At 32.7% G+C, this 23959-nt stretch overlaps 3 protein-coding genes and 1 pseudogene across 7 annotated transcripts; 3 read left to right on the top strand and 1 right to left on the bottom strand.

Annotated features, from left to right (window-relative positions):
• Positions 1–1022: 1022 nt before the first annotated feature.
• Positions 1023–4658, bottom strand: LOC137812698 (putative glucose-6-phosphate 1-epimerase). Of its 3 annotated transcripts, none has more exons than XM_068614863.1 (9): positions 4048–4658; positions 3388–3525; positions 3057–3131; positions 2893–2949; positions 2596–2756; positions 2138–2272; positions 1866–1968; positions 1590–1692; positions 1023–1470 (listed from the first exon to the last, which is right to left on the bottom strand). In XM_068614863.1, exons 2-9 carry the CDS (start codon positions 3496–3498, stop codon positions 1301–1303), a joined length of 915 nt encoding a protein of 304 aa, XP_068470964.1. In that variant the 5' UTR covers positions 3499–3525; positions 4048–4658; the 3' UTR covers positions 1023–1300. The 3 variants fall into 3 exon arrangements, with proteins under 3 accessions (XP_068470964.1, XP_068470965.1, XP_068470963.1); XM_068614864.1 differs by lacking the exon at positions 4048–4658 and adding an exon at positions 3867–3980 and having other exon boundaries at positions 1547–1692; XM_068614862.1 differs by lacking the exon at positions 4048–4658 and adding an exon at positions 3867–3966.
• A 3219-nt stretch (positions 4659–7877) lies between these two features.
• LOC137812708 (V-type proton ATPase subunit E-like) lies at positions 7878–19628 on the top strand. Of its 3 annotated transcripts, XM_068614875.1 has the most exons (6): positions 7878–8122; positions 8192–8292; positions 9011–9191; positions 10263–10459; positions 10732–10831; positions 12075–12560. In XM_068614875.1, the coding sequence occupies exons 1-6, from the start codon at positions 8021–8023 to the stop codon at positions 12108–12110; spliced, it is 717 nt and encodes a 238-aa protein (XP_068470976.1). In that variant the 5' UTR covers positions 7878–8020; the 3' UTR covers positions 12111–12560. The 3 variants fall into 3 exon arrangements, with proteins under 3 accessions (XP_068470976.1, XP_068470977.1, XP_068470975.1); XM_068614876.1 differs by lacking the exons at positions 10732–10831; positions 12075–12560 and adding an exon at positions 19519–19628 and having other exon boundaries at positions 7885–8122; XM_068614874.1 differs by having other exon boundaries at positions 7910–8292.
• Positions 16306–18238, top strand: LOC137812706 (6-phosphogluconate dehydrogenase, decarboxylating 3, chloroplastic-like). Its single transcript, XM_068614873.1, has one exon. The coding sequence runs from the start codon at positions 16597–16599 to the stop codon at positions 18073–18075; it is 1479 nt and encodes a 492-aa protein (XP_068470974.1). The 5' UTR covers positions 16306–16596; the 3' UTR covers positions 18076–18238.
• Positions 19629–22559: 2931 nt separating the features above from the next.
• On the top strand, positions 22560–23959 carry LOC137812702 (6-phosphogluconate dehydrogenase, decarboxylating 3, chloroplastic-like; annotated as a pseudogene).

Here is a 23959-nt window from a genome sequence, read left to right as displayed (position 1 = left end):
ATTTAAGTTAGACTTAACTCAACTTAACATAGTTCTAATCCGTCTCAACTTGAATTGGATTTGACCTACATGTCAACCAACTTAAAATTATGCGAATTTGACTTAATTTGACATAAATTCAACTTATCTTTATTCATACGGAGTTTAAATTTGGATTAAGAAAATAATTTTAATGCATATAAAGATTTTTTTAAATACTTTTTTCATTTTCATTTTAAATAATTTTTTACTTTAAAAATTGGGCCATAGGTTGACTCTGACTCATGTGGCTTTTGATTATATTTTGACCCTGTATACCTTTTGTTACGTGAACCCTTTGACCCTATACACTTTTTTTTTATCTCGACCCATGTGGGTGAGGGCCAAACTTTGTGGGGCTGAACTAAGTTAACATGTGAATATCAATTTTCAATACAAACCTTCAAAGTATCATACATTTCCAGTATCATAATTTACATATGATTAAAAGTAGTATAAAATGTATCATAATTTACATATGATTAAAAGTTGTATAAAAACAAGAGTATTAGAAGATCAAATTTTAGCAACATAAAAGAAGGCATATAATAAGAATATAAAATGATGAAATTTTGGTAAAAGTTATAGAAGCATTCCGAAAAATATGTTTTAAGATTTTTATAGACAATTAAAGGCTGTATATACCATTATCAAGGGCACTAGACAGAACATATCCCTGCAAACAGATTAGCAGAATTATTTGATACTTTATTTTTATTGGCAAGTGAATTTTGTGCCCACTTTACTTAATAATTAACCTGTATCATATTTGCGAAATCAACATGAACCTATGAAATAAAGTGCTGAAGGATGTGATTTCTCGTCAGCTAAATCCATAAGATAACCATACTGTGTTCTTTTAGTTTTATACAAGTACTTGTCTCTCTCATTACTAATTACATTTAAAACCTTTTGTCTTTATCTCTCTTCTTCTCCCTCGAAAATGGGGTGGGGACTTTTTATTTTGAGATTCGTGGTAACAAATTAGCCACATGTGGTGTGTATTTATGAGAAAAGTAGTTGAAGTTTCATATATAGTGAACCAACATTTTAGACATATAGATGAGGAGTGGGTTTGAGAGTTTGCATAGACAGGTTCACCATCTGCCAAAAAGAATGCTGATGGTGTGTTTTAGTTAGTAGACAACTTGAGCACATGCATGCCTTAGATACTTTTTGTCAAAATAAAGCTTGAAGAATTGGGATAACAAAAAACATTTAAACTACTCCACCTAAGATTGATTCCACTTTACTTGCATCTTGATACCAAATTCATTTGATATCAAGTGGAAGGGACCACAGAGAGGTCCAAGCGGCCAGTCCATTCTTCACCTGGCTTCAACGTGATTGGTTTCTCAATTGCTGCACCATCCACGCAAAGCATCTGCTTGTACTCTTCGTCCCCCAAATCCACTATCGCCTTGGATTTTCTCTCCCACGGATTCCAAACAACTATGCAACACCAAAGTTGGTGTGAATATGGTTAGTTTTAGCTGTTACATTGCGTACGAAAACTACACTAACCTACCAACATCATTCAGCATTTCATTTGCAAGTGCAAGGGACCATACCAACATCTGGGAGTCCTTCCTTTCTTATGACAATTGTTTGCTTCTTCTCGTGGTCTAGAACAGCTACCCCATTGCTACACGAATCAAGATACACTCTATCCACCTAATACATCAAAATATCTCATCACACTTCTTTCTTTATCCAACACTAAACATACTTAGATCAATTCTCAATACTTTATTTATGTCAATAAAAAAGAGTAGCCGACATTGATTACAAAAAAAAGGGAATCCTAGAGAAATATCAAAAAAGAAACATGTACTCGGTTGTCTCACCTCTGATTCAAATGTCAAAGCATCTCCTTGTTCTGTGAAGCGTTTTTGGTTGTGCAAGTTGTCCAGGTAATCAAGAGTTTCTAATCCTTCCACCCTCACTTCACTGCCAATAGTAGTAAGTAAGAGATTTTTAGATTAACGTGCTTACTCAAATATTGCAAATAGTAGAAAATTACCATAAGAAATTGATGTGAAATTCACTTTATCTTTTATTCAACATTCTAATCTTTTATGTCAAAGGTATGTTGTGAAGATCGCATTTAGTTACGGACCTGATATCAGAGACAGAGTAATAAGTATGGTACGCAAAGGAGAAACTGAAGGGCTTGCTATTGACGTTCCTGACGCGAGAAATCATAGTTAAATATCCATTTCCTGCCAAAGAGACCCTTAACCGAAGTTCGAAGCTGGACAAAATACTCCAGATCAGTATCTCAAATATTCTGATGGGATGCCAAAAAAACATGACAAAACTACCTATGTTTGCAATTGAGGTCCCCCACATGTGGTTGGGGTCACTTACGGCAACAATATAGTTACTTTTTTATTTTTTTTGCGATGTAAATTCTTGGTCTGATTAGAGTTCTGGACTAGAAAAGTGTCATACTTTAGGCGTGTCATTATATTTCCTCACAATTTATATCCATGTTTTTCTTGTTTCTAAATTGAAAAGATAAAAGTGTGGGTTCTGGAGTAAGTAAACACATATAATATGCATTTAATTCCGGACCTATGTGGCCATATTTTCAGATCATCTTCGGTTGGTTTGAGCAGCAAGTCAATATAGGCTTTTTCACCGGAATCAGTGGGGAACGGTGGAGGTTCTTGATCAATTACCCACATTTCGTTCCTGGCAAACCCATGATGCTCTAATGATCCACGATTTCTAAACTGGAAAAATAAAATTACAAGAAGTCAAGAAAACCCCTTGTTTATCTAACTATGTGTATGTAGTTTTTCTGTTAGGGCTATGAATATGTATGCAAAATTTAGTTTTATATAGTATTATCCGAAATTCAAATTATACCTGAGGGAAACAGATCGCAATTCCTCCTCGTAATGGTTTGAGAGGACTTATGATTGCCTGAGAAAGAAACACCACATATACAGAGAAAGTTACATCCTCAAGTAAAATCTAATTAAATAACAGATGTTTCCAAAACAAAAAATAAAAAACCTCATTATGTTTACCTTACTACTAGTGAACAAAAGCTCCTCGCCACGTTCCCATTTCCATGAAAGAACCTGCCCTCCGTGCAAACTAACCTGTAATCACCCACACTAACATCAATTTATGAAAATAGTTATTTCAGAGTCAAAAGGGAAATAAATTATTATATGTTCTGGGATGGAATGATCTGGGTAATTTCTATCTGACACATAACTACATTTTAAAGTTCGTATACAAGTTTCAATAACGTGTAAAGTAGAAATTGATCTCAACATATAATCATTTACAGTACAATAATTTCTGCAAAAGGTGGTGAATGTAAGCGATTAGTGAGAGTTAAGAGAATCTGACCCTTGCTGAAGCTCCTCGATGGTTCCGGAGAATCACTAGACCTATTCCATTCCTATCCTTGGTAACTTCAACCGCTCCTAAATCATCATTTCCAGCCCCAGAATGATTCATCTCCACACTTCTGGCTGATAATATGAACTGAAGAAGCAAGAAACGGTATCAGTATCACTATTATCTATCCCTTTAAGGCTAGGAGTTCAAAGCTGTTTCCCGTGATGATAGCAAAGAAAAAAGATTAGCAGGTTCAGCTGCCACGGAGCTGGTAAAAAACCACGGGTTTCCCATCACACCTTCCACGTGAAAAACCCACAAAAATTGATACCAAAATCGCAACTTTTCAACTAACAACTACCTTCAACCTTAATCTTATCTAATAACTCACAGTAAGGGTCAATTCTCGAACCACGGTCAAACACAGACGCGTGGAGCAAAAATTGTTGTGATTGCTATCTGAATTTGTACTATGTACTATCTCTTACCATTGGAAGCAGCTACCATAGTAAAACAGGCGTTAATGAAATCCAATTCTGCCAGTTACCAATCCGAAAATAACATAATTCAAACAGAAGTTTCAGTCACAGTCCTCGAATTAAATATGTGATCACGAGTATAATAAGTATCAAATTTAACTAACAATTTAGAAACCAAAAAATCATTTACCTAAAACTCAAGCAAGCAGAGTTGAAGTAGAAGGGTCCGAGTTTCAACCCCTGCTGTGAACAACTGTAATATGACTATGGACACGTGACTGCAGTAACAGACTTAACGACCCAGTTATTTAACAGTGTCCCAAGTTTTGTTTTTTAAGGAGCTCGTAGTAGGCATAATTTAAGCTTAAATAATGGTCTCCTTCTGGTTCTTACAAATATTATATATAGAGAGATGGTAGAACATTCAAGTAAGTACTAGAGGCCTAAGCCTATGAGAATGTTACTGCAATTGCTGGTGATGGGAGAGTTGTGGAATTATGGAAGTAACCATCAATCATTCAGACACTGAAGATAGTGACTCGAAAGTCCTACCTTAAATAGATTTCAGTGGACCTAACATGCAATTGACATTATGGTCATTTTTTTCAGTTTGTAAAATTATCTTATGCTAGAAAAGAGAGGAAGAACGATGCTTGTAGTTCTCATTCACAATGTGGGTTCAAGGAGAAAAAGAAGATTGGGTTGGGATGGGGGCGAGGGCCTTATCCTTCGGCATTGGTACACTTTCTGGTTCGACATGCATGAAAGTGATATGACAAAAATAAATATAGTAGAAAAATCAACTCGTGGACATGATTGCCACTACAAAACCATATTCCTGACACTTGCCCTACTGCTAATTGCATGTGGTCCAATAATCGACCCGTCCACCTCATACTTTATTGACTAGTTTATAATTTTATATACAGATATGAAAATTAAATCTTTATTGAAAGTGACAAAAATATATCATGTAGATTCAGACTTTATAATAGAATCTTTTGGACCCCAACTGCATCCTCATTTTACAGTATATAATAATTTGTCTCGAGGATCTTTTATCACGTAAAAATCCAATTTTTACAAGTGCAAAAATGAAATAGTACAAGCTCATATTCTGTCAAGAACCCAAAATGAATTCTTCCATCAAAGATGAGCTGAAAACTTGATGGGTACATGTTCAAAATTGTAAGGAACGGATTTACTTACTATTATGTGATTAGCTCTCATAAATAAGTCACTTCTCATGTTGAATTAATTTAGAAAGTATTATCCTTATTTTTGAAATAGAGTTTGACTTCTTTTTTTTAACTAGTGGAATCACTTTTAAATATCAGTAAACGCTATACAGAACACATATGTATAGAGTTGGTGAGGTTTCACCTAACCTAGCAACAAAATGTTACTGATGTCTCAAGTGAATCTTGAGCCAGGTGAGGACCACTTACTACCTTTTTGCTCGCAGGGAAACAAAGTATAATAGAGAGGTGAAGACTGCAATGCTTATAGAAGCATTACAGGAGCCAGTTTCTGTTGCTATAAGGTGAAGACTGCAATGCTTATAGAAGCATTACATCTCCAAGTTTCACTGAATTTTTTTTTTTATCAAAAAATAAATTAAAAAAGGAACACTGTCCCAACCTTTATACAAAAATCTACAATCTAATCATCTGGATTACAAACCATAACCATAACAATCTTCCCACAAATCAGATAAGAAGCTACATTTAGTAGTCTGTGTTGACTGCAAAAAAACAGAGCTATATACCTGCATAATTATGCAGTAAGCTTTAAAACACAACTAAACATACTATCAGACATAAAACCAAGTTTCACTGCATGGATTCACTGTATACGTATTATGATAGATTGAATTTATCACACCAGCCTTCAAAATAAAAGTTCTCAGTACTCTCCCTAAACCATCTAATTTGTTGATCCTAGGTTTTAGGATGCAAGTAAGCATCTAGAAAATTTTGCAGAAATGTACTCAAGTATAAAAAACATAGGTCCAACTAAGTATATATATGGTGTGGTGGACAGCTGCAATACTAAACTATGCGAATCTGAACTTGTAGTGGAGGTATTATTTAAATTAAAAAACAAAATGCACATACATAACAGATGTTTCCCCCGGTATTATATAATAAAATTGTATTATAAAATTTACTAACATAAAAAAAATTAAAATAAAAAACAAATTAAAACATAATAAACTAAAAAACGGAAAGACTCTTATCTAAATCATTAAGAAATAATAAATACTTAAATTCTAAATGAAATCAAACTTTAAGAATTTAAAATATTTGATTATATATAATTAAATCTTTTTATCACAACATAACTCCAACACTAATATACAATAAATAATATATTTAATTATCTTAATTTTTTATACAATACAAAAAATCACATGAAATAAAAAAAATAGCAATATATGATATATAAAATCTCCTTTTGATAATTTTTACTAAAATAAAATCAAATTCTGATATTTATTCTAAAGTATTTGTATGAATAAGTTCACGCAATAGATATCTTGTAAAACAAACTTTAAGATTTAACAACTTAAATGAAAAAAAAAATATGATTGAGAAAAAAAACTCATTAAGTATGGTTAGTTTTTTTAAAAAAAAATTAGTTATCAATAAGCGAATGAGTACTCCAAATTCATAACATCTAAAAAGTCAAATATTTTAGAGTAAATAGAATATATACTAAATTGCATAGAATATACATTCGATTATATAAATTGATTGATGTGAGATTATTTTAGTCCTTATTTTACAATTTATTCCACTCAAAACTATAATCTTTATTACACTATCATAAAATCATATATATAAGTTTGCTTATTTTACTATAATATCTTAAAAGACATAATAATAATAATAATAATTTATGCCTATACATAAAATGATTTTTTTTTAACAGTTGTCAATTTTTTTTATATTTATTTAATTTTATTACTGTATTATGGACATTGTATTATTTTTTATTTTTTTAAAACATATTAAAATAGTTATCATAAATAGTTTTAAATGTAGAATTTTTTTTAATTTAATTTTTTAAAATATATCTTTATTTCTTCGATTTTCACTTATGGTCGCTGCTTTTCAATTTGAATTTTTGGGATTTTATCATCATTTTTCTCTCTTCATTTCTTCTTACTTTATCTCTTTTATTTCTCAAATCTCTTGAAATCTAATAACATGACTTTCATGCTCTCTCGGTCTCTCATGTTATTTGTGTCTCTTATATATACAAATACACATAAATCTATATTTTATTTAAATAAATAAAAATATATAATAATAGTAAAAATAAAAATGCAGAGGGTTTTGTTCTCGTTAGTAATAATAATAATAATATAAAACATATGTTTGTATTTTAGCGAAACACAATTTTTTTTTTAAAGATTATAAGTATTTTGTAGGCATTCTCAATAATATCAATCATTGTTTGAGTTCAGCTCGTTTTTTCATAGAAATTTCAAATATTAGACTAACATGTTAAAAGAGACCGCCCAATAAAAAAAAACAAAATTTCAAAATATAACAATAAAAATAAATAATTTATGTTAACAAATTAGTTTGAAATTATAAAAATAAATCATAGTAAATTCATAAAACTTGTGATTCACGAATTAAGTTTGTGACTTTTAGACTGAATAACATGAATATTTTTATACTATAGTATTGATACAGAGTATTTATTTATTTATTTCGTTAGAAAACTTAATTAACCACTTTAGTGGGTCCTCTCCTTCCATAGCACTTTCTCTATCTATAAAAATAAATCTGAAATCCTACTGAAAAGAAAAACCCTGAATAAAGTGTTAAGTGGACCAAACAACTGCTAGTGAATTATATTGATAGTTTCACTCATGTAATTTAATTTAATCAAATTAAGATGGGTAAAAAGAATTGATCCATTGGATTTATAATATTCCTTATTTCTAAACTAATTATTATAAAAATTAATAAATTTATATTAAAAAGATCCCCCATAAACTAAAATATGTATTTTAAAATGTTAACATGAGAGGACATACATAAGGAAGGGGGTGAGGTGGTGTGGGTTAGGGGCAGAGAGAGAATTCGTATCAAGTTCATTGATCTTGGAAGTTTCCGGTGTATCGTCTCTGAATATCGTCTCTGAAAATGAACGACGCAGATGTCTCTAGACAAATCCAGCAGATGGTGCGGTTCATCCGCCAGGAAGCAGAGGAAAAAGCCAACGAGATCGCTGTCTCCGCCGAAGAGGTATCTCTTCACTGTACAGTTTTCTCCTCTTTCGATTTCCAACTCATGCTCTCAAAACGAATCCTGCAGGAATTCAATATCGAGAAGCTGCAGTTGGTTGAAGCTGAAAAAAAGAAGATCAGGCAAGAGTATGAACGCAAAGAGCGCCAAGTGGAAATTCGCAAGAAGATGTATCTTCTACATACTCTTCTATCCTCTTTTTATGTTAATTTTGTTCTGTGAGTTTGAAATTCATTAGGATTGTTCATCAGTTGGCATTGCTTGAAATTAAATTCTGGAGACTAAGTCCTACTCGTATAGATCTCGATCCTTGCTTGTGATAATACTGCAATGTCTATTACTGTGATTACTGGTACCTTAGCTTTCTAGAACCAGATTCAGTGCAATCAGTGCTGTTATTTTTTTCTTGTAATCACTCATTCTGTGCATTTATAATTGAACTACTGCGATCGAGTGTTTTAAGTACTGCTACATGATCTGTCAGATCTTTATGGAACAGTTCCGAATTGTGGAATTCGCGAATGCATGCTATTTAGATCACTTATGAAATGGCGTACTGGATCGTCCTACTATTCAATAAAACCAATAATTAATGTTAGTTCCCTTTTTAATTTTTTCATTTGGAAAGAATGGCCATAGGTTTAGTTTAGTCTATTTTATTTATTTACTTTGTTTGGGTTTGAATACTTGATGTTCAATTTCCTTCCAGCTATTGACATCTGCTGCAAATTTTACTTGAACTCAAGGATACTGTCAAAGTTTGATGAATGACATTGAGGGTTTAGTTCAGAGAGACGTATTTTGAAACACAGAGCTGGGTGTTTTTCTTCAAAGTGGCAAAAAAAATGCAACTTGAAATAGTTTATCACAATTGATTGTTTGTTGCAGTGAGTACTCGATGCAGCTGAATGCTTCTCGAATTAAAGTTCTTCAAGCTCAAGATGACGTGATCAGTTCCATGAAAGAAGCTGCATCCAAGGAACTTTTGAGTGTGAGTCATCATCATGATTGGACTTTGACTCATCATGATCATGTGTACAGAAACCTTCTTAAAGATCTCATTGTTCAGGTCAGTTAAATTTTTAATATGGTACACCTACTTATGGTTTGATAATTTTATTTTGCTGTTTTGCCAAGTATTGATATCAGATTGTTGTTTCCATTTTTTTGGTAAGAGCCTTGCACATAGGAAATTGTTGTTAATGTTATTTATTATTGTGTTGTGCCCTCTTTTGTATTATTTGTGATGATGACACAACATTGTATCTATAACTAATATCTTCATTGCTAATTTCTATTACCTAGAGACGTCATTGTATTAACATCATTGATTGTTTTGTGATAGGAACTTAGGCATTACAAGATGCTCGGTGGAATATTTAAGTGGTTGGTTCTCTTCTCTTAATAGCTAATTTTTTAGGGTGGGTTCCCCAATTACTTGGATACTTATCAATTAGTATTAGAACTGGTTGTTGGTGTCTTAGAAAGGGCTATCTATGAAGAGTTCTGCTTAACAAGGAAGTTGAGTGAGTGAAGTGTCATAGAAAGAAAGCTACCGAGACGTCTTCTCTTAGGAGTGGGGCTATGATAAGAACTAGGGTATTATGGAATGCCAAAGTCCCATATTAAGTAGTATGGGATGTTTAGTGGAGTATTTAAGTGATTGGTTCTCTCCCGTTAATAGCTAGGTTTTTAGGATGGGTTCCCAAGTGCTGGGTACATTTTATTCATTACTATTTCTTGATTCCTGACATGTAACCAACCTTGATCTCTGTGTTGTGCTCAATGGCATGGGTTCAATTCCTGTCCTAACCTGTTACCCTTCTTTGGTCAACTTGACCTTTTAAACCTTTGCAATGATATATTCTGCTGTTTATAGATCACCTTCTTGCATGAGTATATGGACTTTGAAATATAATTAATGTTTGGGTGCATTTTGAATCATAACTATTTCCTGATTCCTGACATGGAAACCAACCTTGGTCTCTGTGGTGTGTTCAATGACATTGGTTCAATTCCTGCCCCACATAACCTTTTTAAACCTTTGTAACGATATATTCTGCTAGACTGCTGTTCATAGATCACATTCTAAGTTTAAGTATGTATACTTGAAATATAATGTAAGGGCTGTGTCTTGCAGTGTTTGCTAAGACTGAAAGAACCTTCTGTCTTGTTGAGATGTCGGAAAGATGACCTGCCCTTGGTAGAGCACGTGCTGGATTCTGCTGCACAGGAGTATGCTGACAAAGCAAATGTTGATCCCCCAGAGGTCATTGTTGACAACCAAGTCTATCTTCCTCCTGGACCCAGTCATCACAATGCTCATGATATGTACTGGTAAAGTTGTGTTACAATTAAATCTTAACTATCTGTTCGGCCTGGCCAATCAAGGATTTACTTTCTTACCCTATGTTTTACTTTTTCCTCTTGGTTAATTATAATTTAACATTATCTTATGAGAAAAGTATCAATTTCAATTTTTTTGTGCGTACTAATTCTTAACAACAACAATTGGGGATGCTTCCTAAAATCGTATTATCTGTTAGCTGCTTAGATATTTAAATTTCAGTTGTAGCACACCTGATTATATATAATTTATTTATATTCAGTTCTGGTGGGGTGGTGCTAGCTTCTTCTGATGGAAAGATTGTGTGTGAAAATACTCTTGATGCACGACTTGATGTAGTGTTTCGTAAAAAGCTTCCTGAGGTAAATTAATTTTTTGTGCATAGTAATTCTTATTCTGTGATTAGTATCCTCGTTGTTAGATATTTTCTGCTGAATTGCTTATGCAGTTGACTTCCATATAATTTCCAAGAAGAAAAGTGGGTTATGTTTTAGATATTTGACATTGAAATAAAAGAAAACATCAGGCAAATCATTTCTAATATTTTTTAATATTATTTAATACTTCTAGTGAGACATTAATTTCTTTTTACTGATATTTCTTTCAATATTTTCAATTCTGAAATTAGTCAAGGGTATCAATATCTACTACAAAATTTGGTAAACCTCTTCAAGACCTGTATGGACTCACTTGACCTTTTCAAATATTCACTTATCTTTGAGTGAATATGAAACGAAAGACTCACATGAGCTTAAGGAAGATAATAACAATTTAATATTAAGATATAGGAAGTTAGAAGGACAAAGGAAACCAAAAGTAAGGCGGAAAGCCAACAGAGAATGGAGATGATTAGAATATTGGATACTTAGAAAATTTCATCTTAGAAAAGTAATATATATTTATTGGGTAAGATATCAGATTAAAATACATATATACACACACTCACAATATTAGATATAACCTTAAACATAAAATTAAGAATTGACAGTAGTTATTAAGGGGAAGTCATTAAGATTTGTTATTGAGCTAGGAAAAAGACAAAGTTCTTTAAACAAATGTCTGTGAACTTGGAGCTATTGCTCTCACTCACATAACTTGTATGTAGCATTGTGTTTCACATCCCAATTTACGTATCTTCTTGGGTAGTTCTATTCACTTCATTCCACAATATTTTACTAGTATACAGTTTCTATTGGTAGCATTGAAGTTATAGCCAACTAAAATCGACTATTTTGATTTAGTACCAAATTCAGTAAGTCCTTTCTTTCCCTGTCTATTTCCGTGCCTTTGTAATTTCTAGACTGGTCCAGGAGATCCTTTTCACTAATTGTTCCTCACATTTCCTTTCTCCTCCCAAACAAATATATACCGTAAACCCATTAATCCAATCCATTATTGCCCAACTTTCTCTCTGGTATGTTTACTTTGGATATTCTTTGGGAATTGGTTAGTCATTAGATAAGTTGATGTTAACACAGCTAACATTCTTCTTTATTTTCTTTCTTCTTGGGAAAGGGGTAAGGGGTGTAATTATTTTGAGACGATGAACAGGTAAATCATGTCAAACGATTAGATTCTTATGAAGTTTCTTTCTCCCTGTTGCAGATCCGAAAGCAGCTGTTTGGACAAGTTGTTGCTTGAGGTTTTCGATTGTATTGTTTCGTTACCCCAGATTGTATATATCCCGAAGCATTCGCTTGTCTTGGACCTGAATAGCTTTCGGGCCATTGAATTATAATTATTGTCTTTTGAATAACACCATTTATCCTTATTTCAGTTTCTCCCATATAGGTTATGATGGGGCATGTGGTGTTCTCAAATTTCGTTAGTGATGATTGTTATCACTGCTTTGAGCTTACTGGTAATTATGTAGCATATACACACATACGTGTGTGTGTGTATATATATATATATTGAACACTAGGACATTACTGTCAACATTGTGACAGAAACATAACTGGTGCAAGTTAAAAAAAAAGAGTGGAGATAGTGAAATTTCCAGTTCATGTGATGGGAGATGGGAATTGGACAGCATTCAAAGAGTAATTTCATTCCTAGGATCTGGTCTGAATGATAGTATAACATTTCTGAGGTTTTTTTACCATGATGGGGTTATTTTTTTTTGTTTTTACCAAAATGGAGTCCGTTTAAAAAAAATTACAAATTTAGGCAAGTTGTGCCAATTCGGCACGACTTCATATGCAGAAGTCGTCCCAATTAGGCACGACTTCTGCCCTGTCATACTGAAGTCGTGCCAACTTGGCACGATTTCTGCCCTGTCATATTGAAGTTGTGTCAAGTTGGCACGACTTCTGCCCTATCATACTGAAGTCGTGTCAATTTGACACGACTTCTGCCACGTCATAATTTTTTATTTTTTATTTTTTATTTTTAATTTTATTGTTTATATATTGGGTAGTAAGTTATGTAATGTTAAAAATTAATTTGAGACATAATTTTCTAAGAGTGTTAGTTTTAAGAAACAAAAAATTGGATAATTATGTATGGATCATGTTTAAATTGAATGAATAAATACATAGATAAAGAAAATGAATGTTCTAAGAGTGTTATGAATGAATAAATACATAAATAAAGAAAATGAGGAAATTAATAATCAAACTTAAATTGAATTTTATTATTAAGCTTGTTTGTGCGGACAATTATGACGTGGTAGAAGTCGTGCCAAGTTGGCACGACTTCTGTATGACGGGGCAGAAGTCGTGCTAAGTTGGCACGACTTCAGTATGACGGGGCAGAAGTCGTGTCAAGTTGGCACGACTTCAGTTGGGACAGAAGTCGTGTCAAGTTGGCGACTTTAGTATGACATGGCAGAAGTCGTGTCTAATTGGGACGACTTCTGTATATGAAGTCGTACCGAATTGGTACGACTTGACTAAATTTGTAAATTTTTTTAAACGGACCCCATTTTGGTAAAAACCAAGACAAATAACCCATCATGGTCAAAAAACCCATTTCTGATATAGACCATGAAAAATAAATTTACATAACTTGATAATTACAGTCAAATACTTTATTCAATTAGTTACAAAATATAAACTTTAATTGAATATATTTTTCATAAATAAATACAAGTTATACATTAATTTTATGAAAACATAAGAAATAAAGATATAAACATGAGGAGTAAAATAAATTTATAAGTGTATAAATTTATGTATAGCTAAAAAATTGATTTTGTTCAGTTAATTTTCAAAATAAAATCTGAAAAATCCAATAAAAGAACTTGATATTTTTTGTTTTGTTTTTGTTTGTTTGGCTTTCTATTTGTTCAGTTTTCAAAGTTTTGGATTGATCTATTTGTATTTGTGTACATCGGATTGAAAATTAATTTATTAACGTCCCTATTTGACATAAAATAAATTAAAAATGCATAAATGAATATTCTTATTTCTTTTATTATCTACACCTATTTTACATGAAGAGTTTGTATAAAAAGTTTAATCACTTTTAGTTTATAAAAAAAATGGTATACATTGATTTATATAAAGAGTTTAAATGTTTAGTTGTTACAAATGTTTCATATAATTTTATAGAGTTTAATAATTTTTTATTTGTACTAAATTTTATAAATTGGTTTATACAAAAGGTTTAAACCGTCTTAACTGTACTAAATGATGTCCACTATTCTATATAAATATATTATTCATCCTGGATTTGTATTAAATAGCATACATTGATATATTCAAAGAATTAATGCTACACTTTAAAATGCATGAGCAATCAACTATTCATAAGCGATTAAATTTATCTTCAAATGTTTCAAATGCGTAGTAAAAAATTCTATTTAAATATTTTAAAATTTAGTTTTTCAATGAGATCTTTACTATTAAAGAAAAATATGAAAATAAGTCTTTCTTCTTACAAATATTGAGTACTTATTGTGTTTGATGGAAGTAAATCATTACATGTTCAAGTTTCTTTTTCTTATAGTTGTTCAAGATTTTTACTAAAATTTTGACATTTGTGAGTCTCGAGATTGACTTGCTTCTTACCGAAAAGTGTTAAACCACTTCTTAATAATGTTAATTTCCAAAACTTATTGATTAGATGGTTGAGTCACATCTCAAGTACCAATATGTTAAACTTTTTTAAAGTTTGGGTTTCTATAAGTTATTTCATCATCGTAAAAGTTGACAACTTATAAAAATTGTCCATCTTCATAAATAAAGTTTTAATTTATATATATATATATATATATAAACTCTTGCCTTCAAATACATTAAAATTTAAATATTTGAGTTGATTAACTTTTAAACTTATTCATTTAAGTTTTAAATCGAATTAAAATAGTTGTTAACGATAAACCCAAATAAATTAGATAATAACACATGATAATTCACCAAAACTATAGTGTAGAAAAGGACTTCAATTATCATTATAAAAAGAGATGATCCAATTAAATCATCTACCAATTAAATAAAAATTTATATAAATTTTTCAAATTTAAAAGGTTTTTTTACCTATTGTGTCCGAAATACTCGTATAACTATTATAAATTACTTATTATTTTCCGAAATATTCGTATAACTATTATAAATTACTTATTATTAACTAAATTAATTGTCAAACTTATTAAAATTACAATTTCATAGTTGAGTTACTAATATACATTATTTTTATACAAAACTAGCGGGATCCAAGCGCTCATGCACTTACATTCGTATTTTTTAGTTTTTATTTTTATTATTATTATTATATATATATATATATATATAAATTCATGTGTATTTGTATGTATGAGAGATATGTTATCGGGTTTCAAAAGATTTGAGGAAGGAGAGAGATAAAATAAGAGAGAAAAAATTAAAAAATTATTATACATTCAAACTTGCTTCTGATACTTGTTTTAAATAAGAGAATCAATCTCTTTACTATTTTTTTTAGTTAGGTGTGAGAACAAATAAAATAAAATTTTAAAATTAAATAACTGCTTATTTAATAAAGAAAAATATCAGTTTAAAACAGTAAAGTAACAAACCTGTCATCTCTCCTGTCTTAGGTGACAACAAGATAAAATTAACGTAACAATCTCTTTACTTTTCCTTTAGTTAGAAAACAAATAAAATAAAAATTAAAAATTAAAAAACTGCTTTATTAACTTCTAAAATGATAAAATATCCAAATAATCAAAATAAATTAATAAAATAGAAAAACAATTTAGAACAGTTAAAATGGAGAATCTTTTATATTAAAAAATAACTATATTATAATTATTCACATTTTATGTTTGAAGTTAACTAAAAAAATCATACAATGACATTTTTATTCTAAGAAGTATTTTCAACTTATACCTGCTTTTATATTTAATTTTAGGATATTTTATTTATTTATTTTCTCGCTAACTTAAATATTAAAGTATCATTTGCATTTGCAGATGCAATTCTATTTAATTCCTGCTCATTCCATAATAAAATCCATAGTTCAAATGTGAATAAGAATTACATGCATTTATTTCAACATCTTAATGGACAATAGTAATGAATTATTTAATTAATAAAATGAATATATGACAATTTATTTAAGATATGTTTAGACAATTTTGTATAAGAAAACATTATTTTACAATCTTTTTAAAATCTTATAAAAATTTAAGATAAAAGAAGTGCCTTATATATTTAAAGTCCTTAAACCTTTTTATTTTAGATTTGTAAATATGAATTCTAACACGTCAACATAATATTAGTTTAAGAAAAAGGTAGCCACCAAAAGAGGGTGGACCATAAGATATGAAATATATCTAGGTTGACTGATTTGGCGAAACATAAAAACGGTGTCGTTTGATAGGGGAGGAAATTCACATTGTGCACGTCTTGGAGGCAACGTCGTCTATGGCACCTCCTTGTTGGTGGTTAAGTCAGTGTCCTTTCACTCCCTCGACGAGTCCGCCAAACTCACCAACCCAAACAAAACCCCCCAAAAATCCCTAATTCCTCCTCTGGCTAAACTAAACACTATTTATTAATTAGATAGTAATAATAATAAAATTAATAACTATCAACAGCAACACTAGATTTATAACTACAAAGACACATTCTCAGGCGTAGTTGTTGCATCCTCCAAAACTCCTTCGCACTTTACACACTCTCAACAATCTTCTCTTTTTCGAATGGAGTCAGCAGCTTTGTCGCGCATAGGTCTGGCTGGCTTGGCCGTGATGGGCCAGAACCTAGCCTTAAACATTGCGGAGAAGGGATTTCCCATTTCCGTCTATAACCGTACGGCCTCCAAGGTCGATGAGACCGTAGATCGGGCCCGCAATGAGGGCTTCCTACCGCTCACGGGGCAATACAATCCTCGTGAATTCGTCTTGTCCATCCAGCGTCCCAGATCTGTTATCATCCTCGTCAAGGCCGGCGCCCCCGTCGATCAAACCATTGCCGCGCTCTCCGACCACCTCGAGCCCGGCGACTGCATCATTGACGGCGGTAACGAGTGGTACGAGAACACTGAGCGCCGCATCAGCCAAGTGGCAGATAAAGGTCTCCTCTACCTTGGCATGGGCGTGTCTGGCGGGGAAGATGGAGCGCGTTACGGCCCATCTCTGATGCCCGGCGGTTCCAAAACAGCCTACAACAATGTACACGACATCCTCCACAAAATCGCAGCGCAGGTCGATGACGGGCCTTGCGTCACGTACATCGGGGAGGGAGGTTCTGGGAACTTCGTGAAGATGGTCCACAACGGAATCGAATACGGAGATATGCAACTCATCTCGGAGGCTTACGACGTGTTGAAGCACGTCGGTGGCCTGTCGAATCCCGAGCTTGCGGACATCTTCGCAGAGTGGAACAGTGGGGAGCTTGAGAGTTTCTTGATTGAAATCACTGCGGATATTTTTAAAGTGAAGGATGAGGATGGTGAAGGGTTTTTGGTGGATAAGGTTTTGGACAAGACAGGAATGAAGGGAACGGGGAAATGGACGGTGAAGCAGGCGGCGGATCTGTCAATAGCAGCCCCGACGATTGCGGGGTCGTTGGATTGCAGGTACTTGAGCGGGTTAAAGGAGGAGAGGGAGAATGCTGCGACGGTGTTGAAGAAGGCGGGGTTGAGTGATGGAATTGATGTGAGTGGGGTGGATAAGAAGAGGTTGATTGATGATGTTAGGCAGGCTTTGTATGCTTCAAAGATTTGTAGTTATGCTCAAGGGATGAATTTGTTGAAGGCCAAGAGTAATGAGAAAGGGTGGAACTTGAATCTGGCAGAATTAGCTAGGATCTGGAAGGGAGGATGTATCATAAGGGCAGTGTTTTTGGACAGGATCAATAAGGCTTATCGGAGGAACCCTGATTTGGCTAATTTAATAGTCGACCCGGACTTTGCAATTGAAATGGTGCAGAGGGAGTCTGCCTGGAGACGGGTTGTGAATTTGGCGGTTTCAGCTGGGATTTCTACTACAGGAATGGGTGGTAGTCTTAGTTACTTTGATAACTACCGGAGGGGCAGGCTGCCGGCGAACCTTGTTCAGGCTCAGAGGGACTTGTTTGGGGCCCATACATATGAGAGGGTTGATCGCCCTGGATCTTTCCATACAGAGTGGACAAAGCTTGCACGCCAAAGTGGGACTGGAGTTGGTTCTCTCAATTGATGATGAGTTTTGGTTGTTTGGCTGTTGGTCCTACAGTGCAGCCTTTGAGTTGTAATTGTTTGTTTCTTTGAGGATCTTTGGTAGGCAGAGCAACTATTGTTTTCTTGCTAGAACTGATTTGTTTCTTAATAAAACGAAGGCATGTCATATGGCTTTTGCTTCAGTAGACTGCAAGTTGTTGATGTTCTTGTCAAGTGTATATTTGTTTGAAATTATAGCTATAATTGCATTTTTCGATTTGATTCCTCTAAAGTGAGGAAGGTTAAAGTAAGTAATCTAATCAAATGCTCATGATTTTTGTATATATGTGCATATGATGCTCCTTGCTTGATTATCCGAAGTAACCCTGTAGAAGAAAAGATTGATCCCTGCATTTTATATTTTATGATGAAACATTCCAGAGTAAAGCAAGAAGTCTTTTACAATGTTGAAGTATTAAGAAATGTAATAGCTGATATTTCTATGCATTCATAATTTCTTGTGCAAGTGATATCTATTTTTTCTGTAACCAGGGTATCTAGACATCAATTACACTCCTTAAGTCTCTCTCACATGATTGGTCCATTTTGGAAATATTGGATCCAAACTTTGGTTAAGGTACCTAATCACCAAACCATTTATGCATGTGATGTTGATGGTTGATTCAAATTGCCAGTTTATTCTGTAGAAAGAGATGATCATGGTATAGCGCCTGATTCTTGTAATTTGTTTGAACAAATTCATGAATTTCTTGGCAAAATATGATGAGAATTGTGTTGAAGGTCTATGTATCAAGCCAAATGTGGTCGGAACATCAAATAAAGCTTTAATGTATCATGGTTTCCTGTTCCTTTCATTTTAGGTGATTTTGGTGTATCTGCAAATTATTTTCTTTCTTTCTGGCTTTGTACCTTTACATGCTTGTGCACCTGTAAGGTTTTATGCTTCTTGTCATGCCTTGGTGACCAATTTTTAGTTTTACCTTTTGTTAAATGAAAGCGTGTTTTTATATTGTTTTTCTTGGGGCAACCTTGTTGAGGTAGGACTCGGTAATGCTTTTGTGATTTTTTTTGGAGTTTAGCAACTTTCTTTTTTGCGTCGCAACTTTTTTTCTTTTGCTGAATGAAGTGTCATAGAAAGAAATCTACCGAGACGTCTTCTCTTAGGAGTGGTGCTGTGATAAGAACTCGGGTATTATTGAATGCCAAAGACGTCATGTTTGGGTGCATTTTGAATCATAACTATTTCCTGATTCCTGACATGGGAACCAACCTTGGTCTGTGTGGTGTGTTCAATGGCATTGGTTCAATACCTGCCCCACATAACCTTTTTAAACCTTTGTAATGATATATTATGCTAGACTACTGTTTATAGATCACTTTCTAAGTTTAAGTATGTTAGCTGCTGCTTAGATATTTAAATTTCAGTTGTAGCACACCTGATTATATTTTTTTTAAAATTCAGTTCTGGTGGGGTGGTGCTAGCTTCTTGTGATGGAAAGATTGTGTGTGAAAAATACTCTTGATGCACGACTTGATGTAGTGCTTCGTAAAAAGCTCCCTGAGGTAAATTAATTTTTTGTGCATAGTAATTCTTATGCTGTGATTTGTATCCTCATTGTTAGATATTTGCTGCTGAATTGCTTATGCAGTTGACTTCCATATGCTTTGTTTAGATATTTAACATTGAAATAAAAGAAAACATCAGGCAAATCATTTGCTCTGATGGGCTTTAGTCATCATTTATGTTTGAGGCCTGCTTTAATTTAACCTAACAATTCTCAGATTATTCTTCAAAATTTCTAAGCTGCATAGTTGTTGCAGATCCGAAAGCAGCTGTTTGTACAAGTTGTTGCTTGAGGTTTTCGATTATAAAAATGTTATACATTGATTTATAAAGAGTTTAAATGTTTTCAGTTATAAATGTTCCATATCATTTGATATATAGTTTAGTAATTTTTTATTTGTACTAAATTTTATAAATTGTTTATACAAAAGGTTTAAACCGTCTTAATTGTACTAAATGGTTTCCACTATTCTATATAAATATATTATTCATCCTGGATTTTTATTAAATAGCATATATTGATATATTCAAAGAATTAATTTATATGTTGTACTAAAAAGTTTATGCTAATTTATATTAAGAGTTTGAGAGCTCTTAGTTTGCACCAAATGTACTAAATTTACAAAAAGAGTTTAATTTAATCACTTTCAAATTCAAATTGTACTAAGAGTTATGATCTAAATTATTTTTAAAATTGTATAAAGAGTTATGATCTGAATTACTTTTATGAGTATAACATAGAATGTTCGAATTCAACAAAGCATAGATTGCAAATGTGCACTAAGTTATATCTACTAGTGTAATATAAAATACTACAAAAAATAAATGATTAGTTATGCGCTAGTTTTATAAGAATGATAAAAATGTTACGTCTTAGTATAAATGCATCAAACTATATATAAAAGCATAAATAATGCTACACTTTAAAATGCTTGAGCAATCAACCATTCATAAGCGATTAAATCTATCTTAAAATGTTTCAAATGTGTAGTAAAAAATTCTATTTAAATATTGTAGAATTTAGTTTTTCAATGAGATCTTTACTATTAAAGAAAAATAGGAAAATAAGTCTTTCTTGTTACAAATATAGAGTATTTATGGTGTTTGACGAAGTAAATCACTACATGTTCAAGTTTCTTTTTCTTCTAAGTTGTTCAAGATTTTTACTAAAATTTTGATATTTGTGAGTCGCAAAATTAACTTGGTTGTCACACCGAAAAGTGTTAAACCACTTCTTAAATATATTACTTTCCAAAACTTATTGATTACACAGTTGAGTAATAAGTCATATCTCAAGTATCAATATGTTAAACTTTTTTAAAATTTGAATTTTCATAAGTTATTTCGTCATCGTAAAAGTAGACAACTTATAAAAATTGTCCATCTTCTTAAACAAAGTTTTAATTAGATTTCAATATATATATATATATATATATATTTGAGTTCATTATCTTTTTAACTTATTCATTTAAGTTTTAAATCAAATTAAAATAGTTGTTAACTATATAAAAGATAAACCCAAACAAATAAATTACATAATAACATGATAATTCACCAAAATTACAGTTTAGAAAAGGACTTCAATTATCATCATAAAAAGAGATGATCCAACTAAATCATCTACCAATTTAATAAAAACTTATATAAATTTTTCAAATTTAAAAGGTTTTTTTTTGCCTATTGTGTCCGAAATAAACATATAACTATTATAAATTACTTATTATTAACTAAATTAATTGTCAAACCTATTAAAAGTTACAATTTCATAGTTGAGTTACTAATATACATTACTTTTAAATAATATTAAAAGATAACTATATTATAATTATTCATATATTTTATGTTTGAAGTTAACTAGAAAAATCATTTAATGACATTTTTATTCTAAGAAGTATTTTCAACTCATACCTGATTTTTTATTTAATTTTAGGATATTTTTATTTATTTTCACACTAACTTAAATTTGCAGATGTATTTCTATTTAATTCCTACTCATTCCTTAATAAAATCCATAGTTCAAAAGTTTCATTTCATCAAGTATTTGACTAGAGACGTTCAAATGTGAATAAGAATTACATGGATACTTTAAGATATGTTTAGACAATTTTTTATAAGAAATGATTTCGTACAATGTTTTAAATTTTGTATAAGTAAACTTTAATTTATAATTTTTTTAAATCTTCTAAAAATTTAGAATAAGAGAAGTGCCTGATATACTTAAAGTCCTTAAACTTTTTATTTTAGATTTGTAAATAATTTCAGTAGTTCCGTAAATATGAATTCTCACACGTCATCATAATAATATCAGTTTAAGAAAAAGGTGTCACTAAAAAGAGGTTTGACCATAAGATATGAAATTAAGTGATGCTTGTTTTCAACGTTGTCTAACCAAATCCAATTCTCTTGTGACACAAAAATCCGATTCGTGCGGACTTTTCCTCCAACTAAGCAAGAGATCTTGACGGAATTGTCACATCAAATTAAACACAATTTTATAAAGAAATAGCTTCAGCAATGATAATTTTACACCTCTTACTTCGAATTACACCTCTTCAAACTATAAAAATATTTTTTTACATGCATTTTTTAAAGTTGTAATTTGAAAATATATGTGGACTGATTTGGCGAAAAAAAAACGCGGTAGTTTAAACACTGTGAGGCAACGTAGTCTACGGCACCTCGTCGTTGCTGGTTAAACATCATTTCTCTTTTATTAATAAGTATTAAAATATATAATGAGAATTATATAATTTTTTTATGGGATTGATTTAAATATAAATATATATTATAAAAAATAAATTTATAATTAAATGATATAAAAATATTAAAATAATAATATTAAAGGTTGTTACTTGATTATATAAAAAAAAGTAGCGTTACCCTAAATTTATAACTACAAAGACACGTTCTCATGCATAGTTTTGCATACTCCAAAACTCTCTCCAACTTTACAAGCTTCTAATCACACCCTCAACACTCCTTGCTTTCTAATGGAGTCAGCAGCTCTCTCGCGCATAGGTCTGGCAGGCCTGACCGTGATGGGTCAGAACTTAGCCTTAAACATTGCGAATAAGGGATTCTCCATTTCTGTCTAGAACCGTACTCTCTCCAAAGTCGACGAGACCATTGATCGGGCCCGCAATCCTAGTGAATTCATCCTGTCCCTTCAGCGTCCCAGATCTGTCATCATCCTCGTCAAGGCCGGCACCCCCGTTGACCAAACTATCGCCGCGCTCTCCAACCTCGAGCCCGGCGACTGCATCATTGACGGCGGTAATGAATGGTACGAGAATACCGAACGTCGCATCAGTCAAGCCGCCGAAAAAGGTCTCCTCTACCTTGGTATGGGCATCTCTGGCGGGGAAAACGGTGCGCGATACGGCCCCTCCCTCATGCCCGGCGGTTCCAAAACCGCCTACGACAATGTACACGACATCCTTCACAAAATCGCCGCGCAGGTCGATGATGGTCCACAATGGATTCGAATACAGAGATATGCAACTCATCTTGGATGCTTACAACGTGTTGAAGCATGTCGGTGGTCTCTCGAATGCTTGCGGATATCTTCGCTGGATGGAAGCTTGAGAGTTTCTTGATTGAAATCACTGCGGATATTTTTAAAGTGAAGAATGAGGATGGAGAAGGGAATTTGGTGGATAAGATTTTGAACAAGACAGGTATGAAGGAGACGGGAAAATGGACGGGAAAATGGACGGTGCAGCAGGCGGCGGATCTGTCAATAGCAGCCCCGACGATTGCGGGGTCGTTGGATTGCAGGTACTTGAGCGGGTTAAAGGAGGAGAGGGAGAATGCTGCGACGGTGTCGAAGAAGGCGGGGTTGAGTGATGGAATTGATGTGGTGGGGTGGATAAGAAGAGGTTGATTGATGATGTTAGGCAGAGGCTTTGTATGCTTCAAAGATTTGTAGTTATGCTTATGGGATGAATTTGTTGAGGGCCAAGAAACTTGAATTTAGGAGAATTAGCTAGGATTTGGAAGGGAGGATGCATCACAAGTCCAGTGTTCTTGGACAGGATCAAGAAAGCTTATCAGATAAACCCTAATTTGACTAGTTTGATAGACGATCCGGAGTTTACAAGGGAAATGAAACAGAGGCAGGCTGCGTGGAGACGGGTTTTGGGTTTGGCGGTTTCAGCTGGGATTAGTACTCCGGGAATGGCTGCTAGTCTTGCTTACTTTGATACTGTTAGGTCCTACAGTGCAGCAGTTTGAGTTGTAATTGTTTGTTTCTTTGAGGATCTTTGGTAGGTAGAGCAACATTTGTTTTCATGCTAGAACTGCTTTGGCTCTTATAAAACGAAGGCATGTCATTTGGCTT

Source organism: Phaseolus vulgaris, chromosome 2 (genome assembly GCF_000499845.2).
Source record: "Phaseolus vulgaris cultivar G19833 chromosome 2, P. vulgaris v2.0, whole genome shotgun sequence".
NCBI classification, from domain to species: domain Eukaryota; kingdom Viridiplantae; phylum Streptophyta; class Magnoliopsida; order Fabales; family Fabaceae; genus Phaseolus; species Phaseolus vulgaris.
The sequence above is the reverse complement of the archived record's forward strand: the minus strand, read 5'-3'. Positions and strand labels throughout refer to the sequence as shown.

What these genes read in the sequence shown, in the direction of transcription:
- LOC137812698 (XM_068614862.1), bottom strand. An exon ending in TTTTGTTCACTAGTAGTAAG is followed by an intron (nt 2,950 to 3,056) that starts GTAAACATAATG and finishes TTTCTTTCTCAG; the next exon opens with GCAATCATAAGTCCTCTCAA. An exon ending in GGAAGGACTCCCAGATGTTG is followed by an intron (nt 1,471 to 1,589) that starts GTATGGTCCCTT and finishes GGTGTTGCATAG; the next exon opens with TTGTTTGGAATCCGTGGGAG.
- LOC137812708 (XM_068614874.1), top strand. Translation starts at nt 8,021, where the DNA reads ATGAACGACGCAGATGTCTCTAGACAAATCCAGCAGATGGTGCGGTTC. An exon ending in GTGGAAATTCGCAAGAAGAT is followed by an intron (nt 8,293 to 9,010) that starts GTATCTTCTACA and finishes TGTTTGTTGCAG; the next exon opens with TGAGTACTCGATGCAGCTGA. An exon ending in TTCGTAAAAAGCTTCCTGAG is followed by an intron (nt 10,832 to 12,074) that starts GTAAATTAATTT and finishes TCCCTGTTGCAG; the next exon opens with ATCCGAAAGCAGCTGTTTGG.
- LOC137812706 (XM_068614873.1), top strand. Translation starts at nt 16,597, where the DNA reads ATGGAGTCAGCAGCTTTGTCGCGCATAGGTCTGGCTGGCTTGGCCGTG.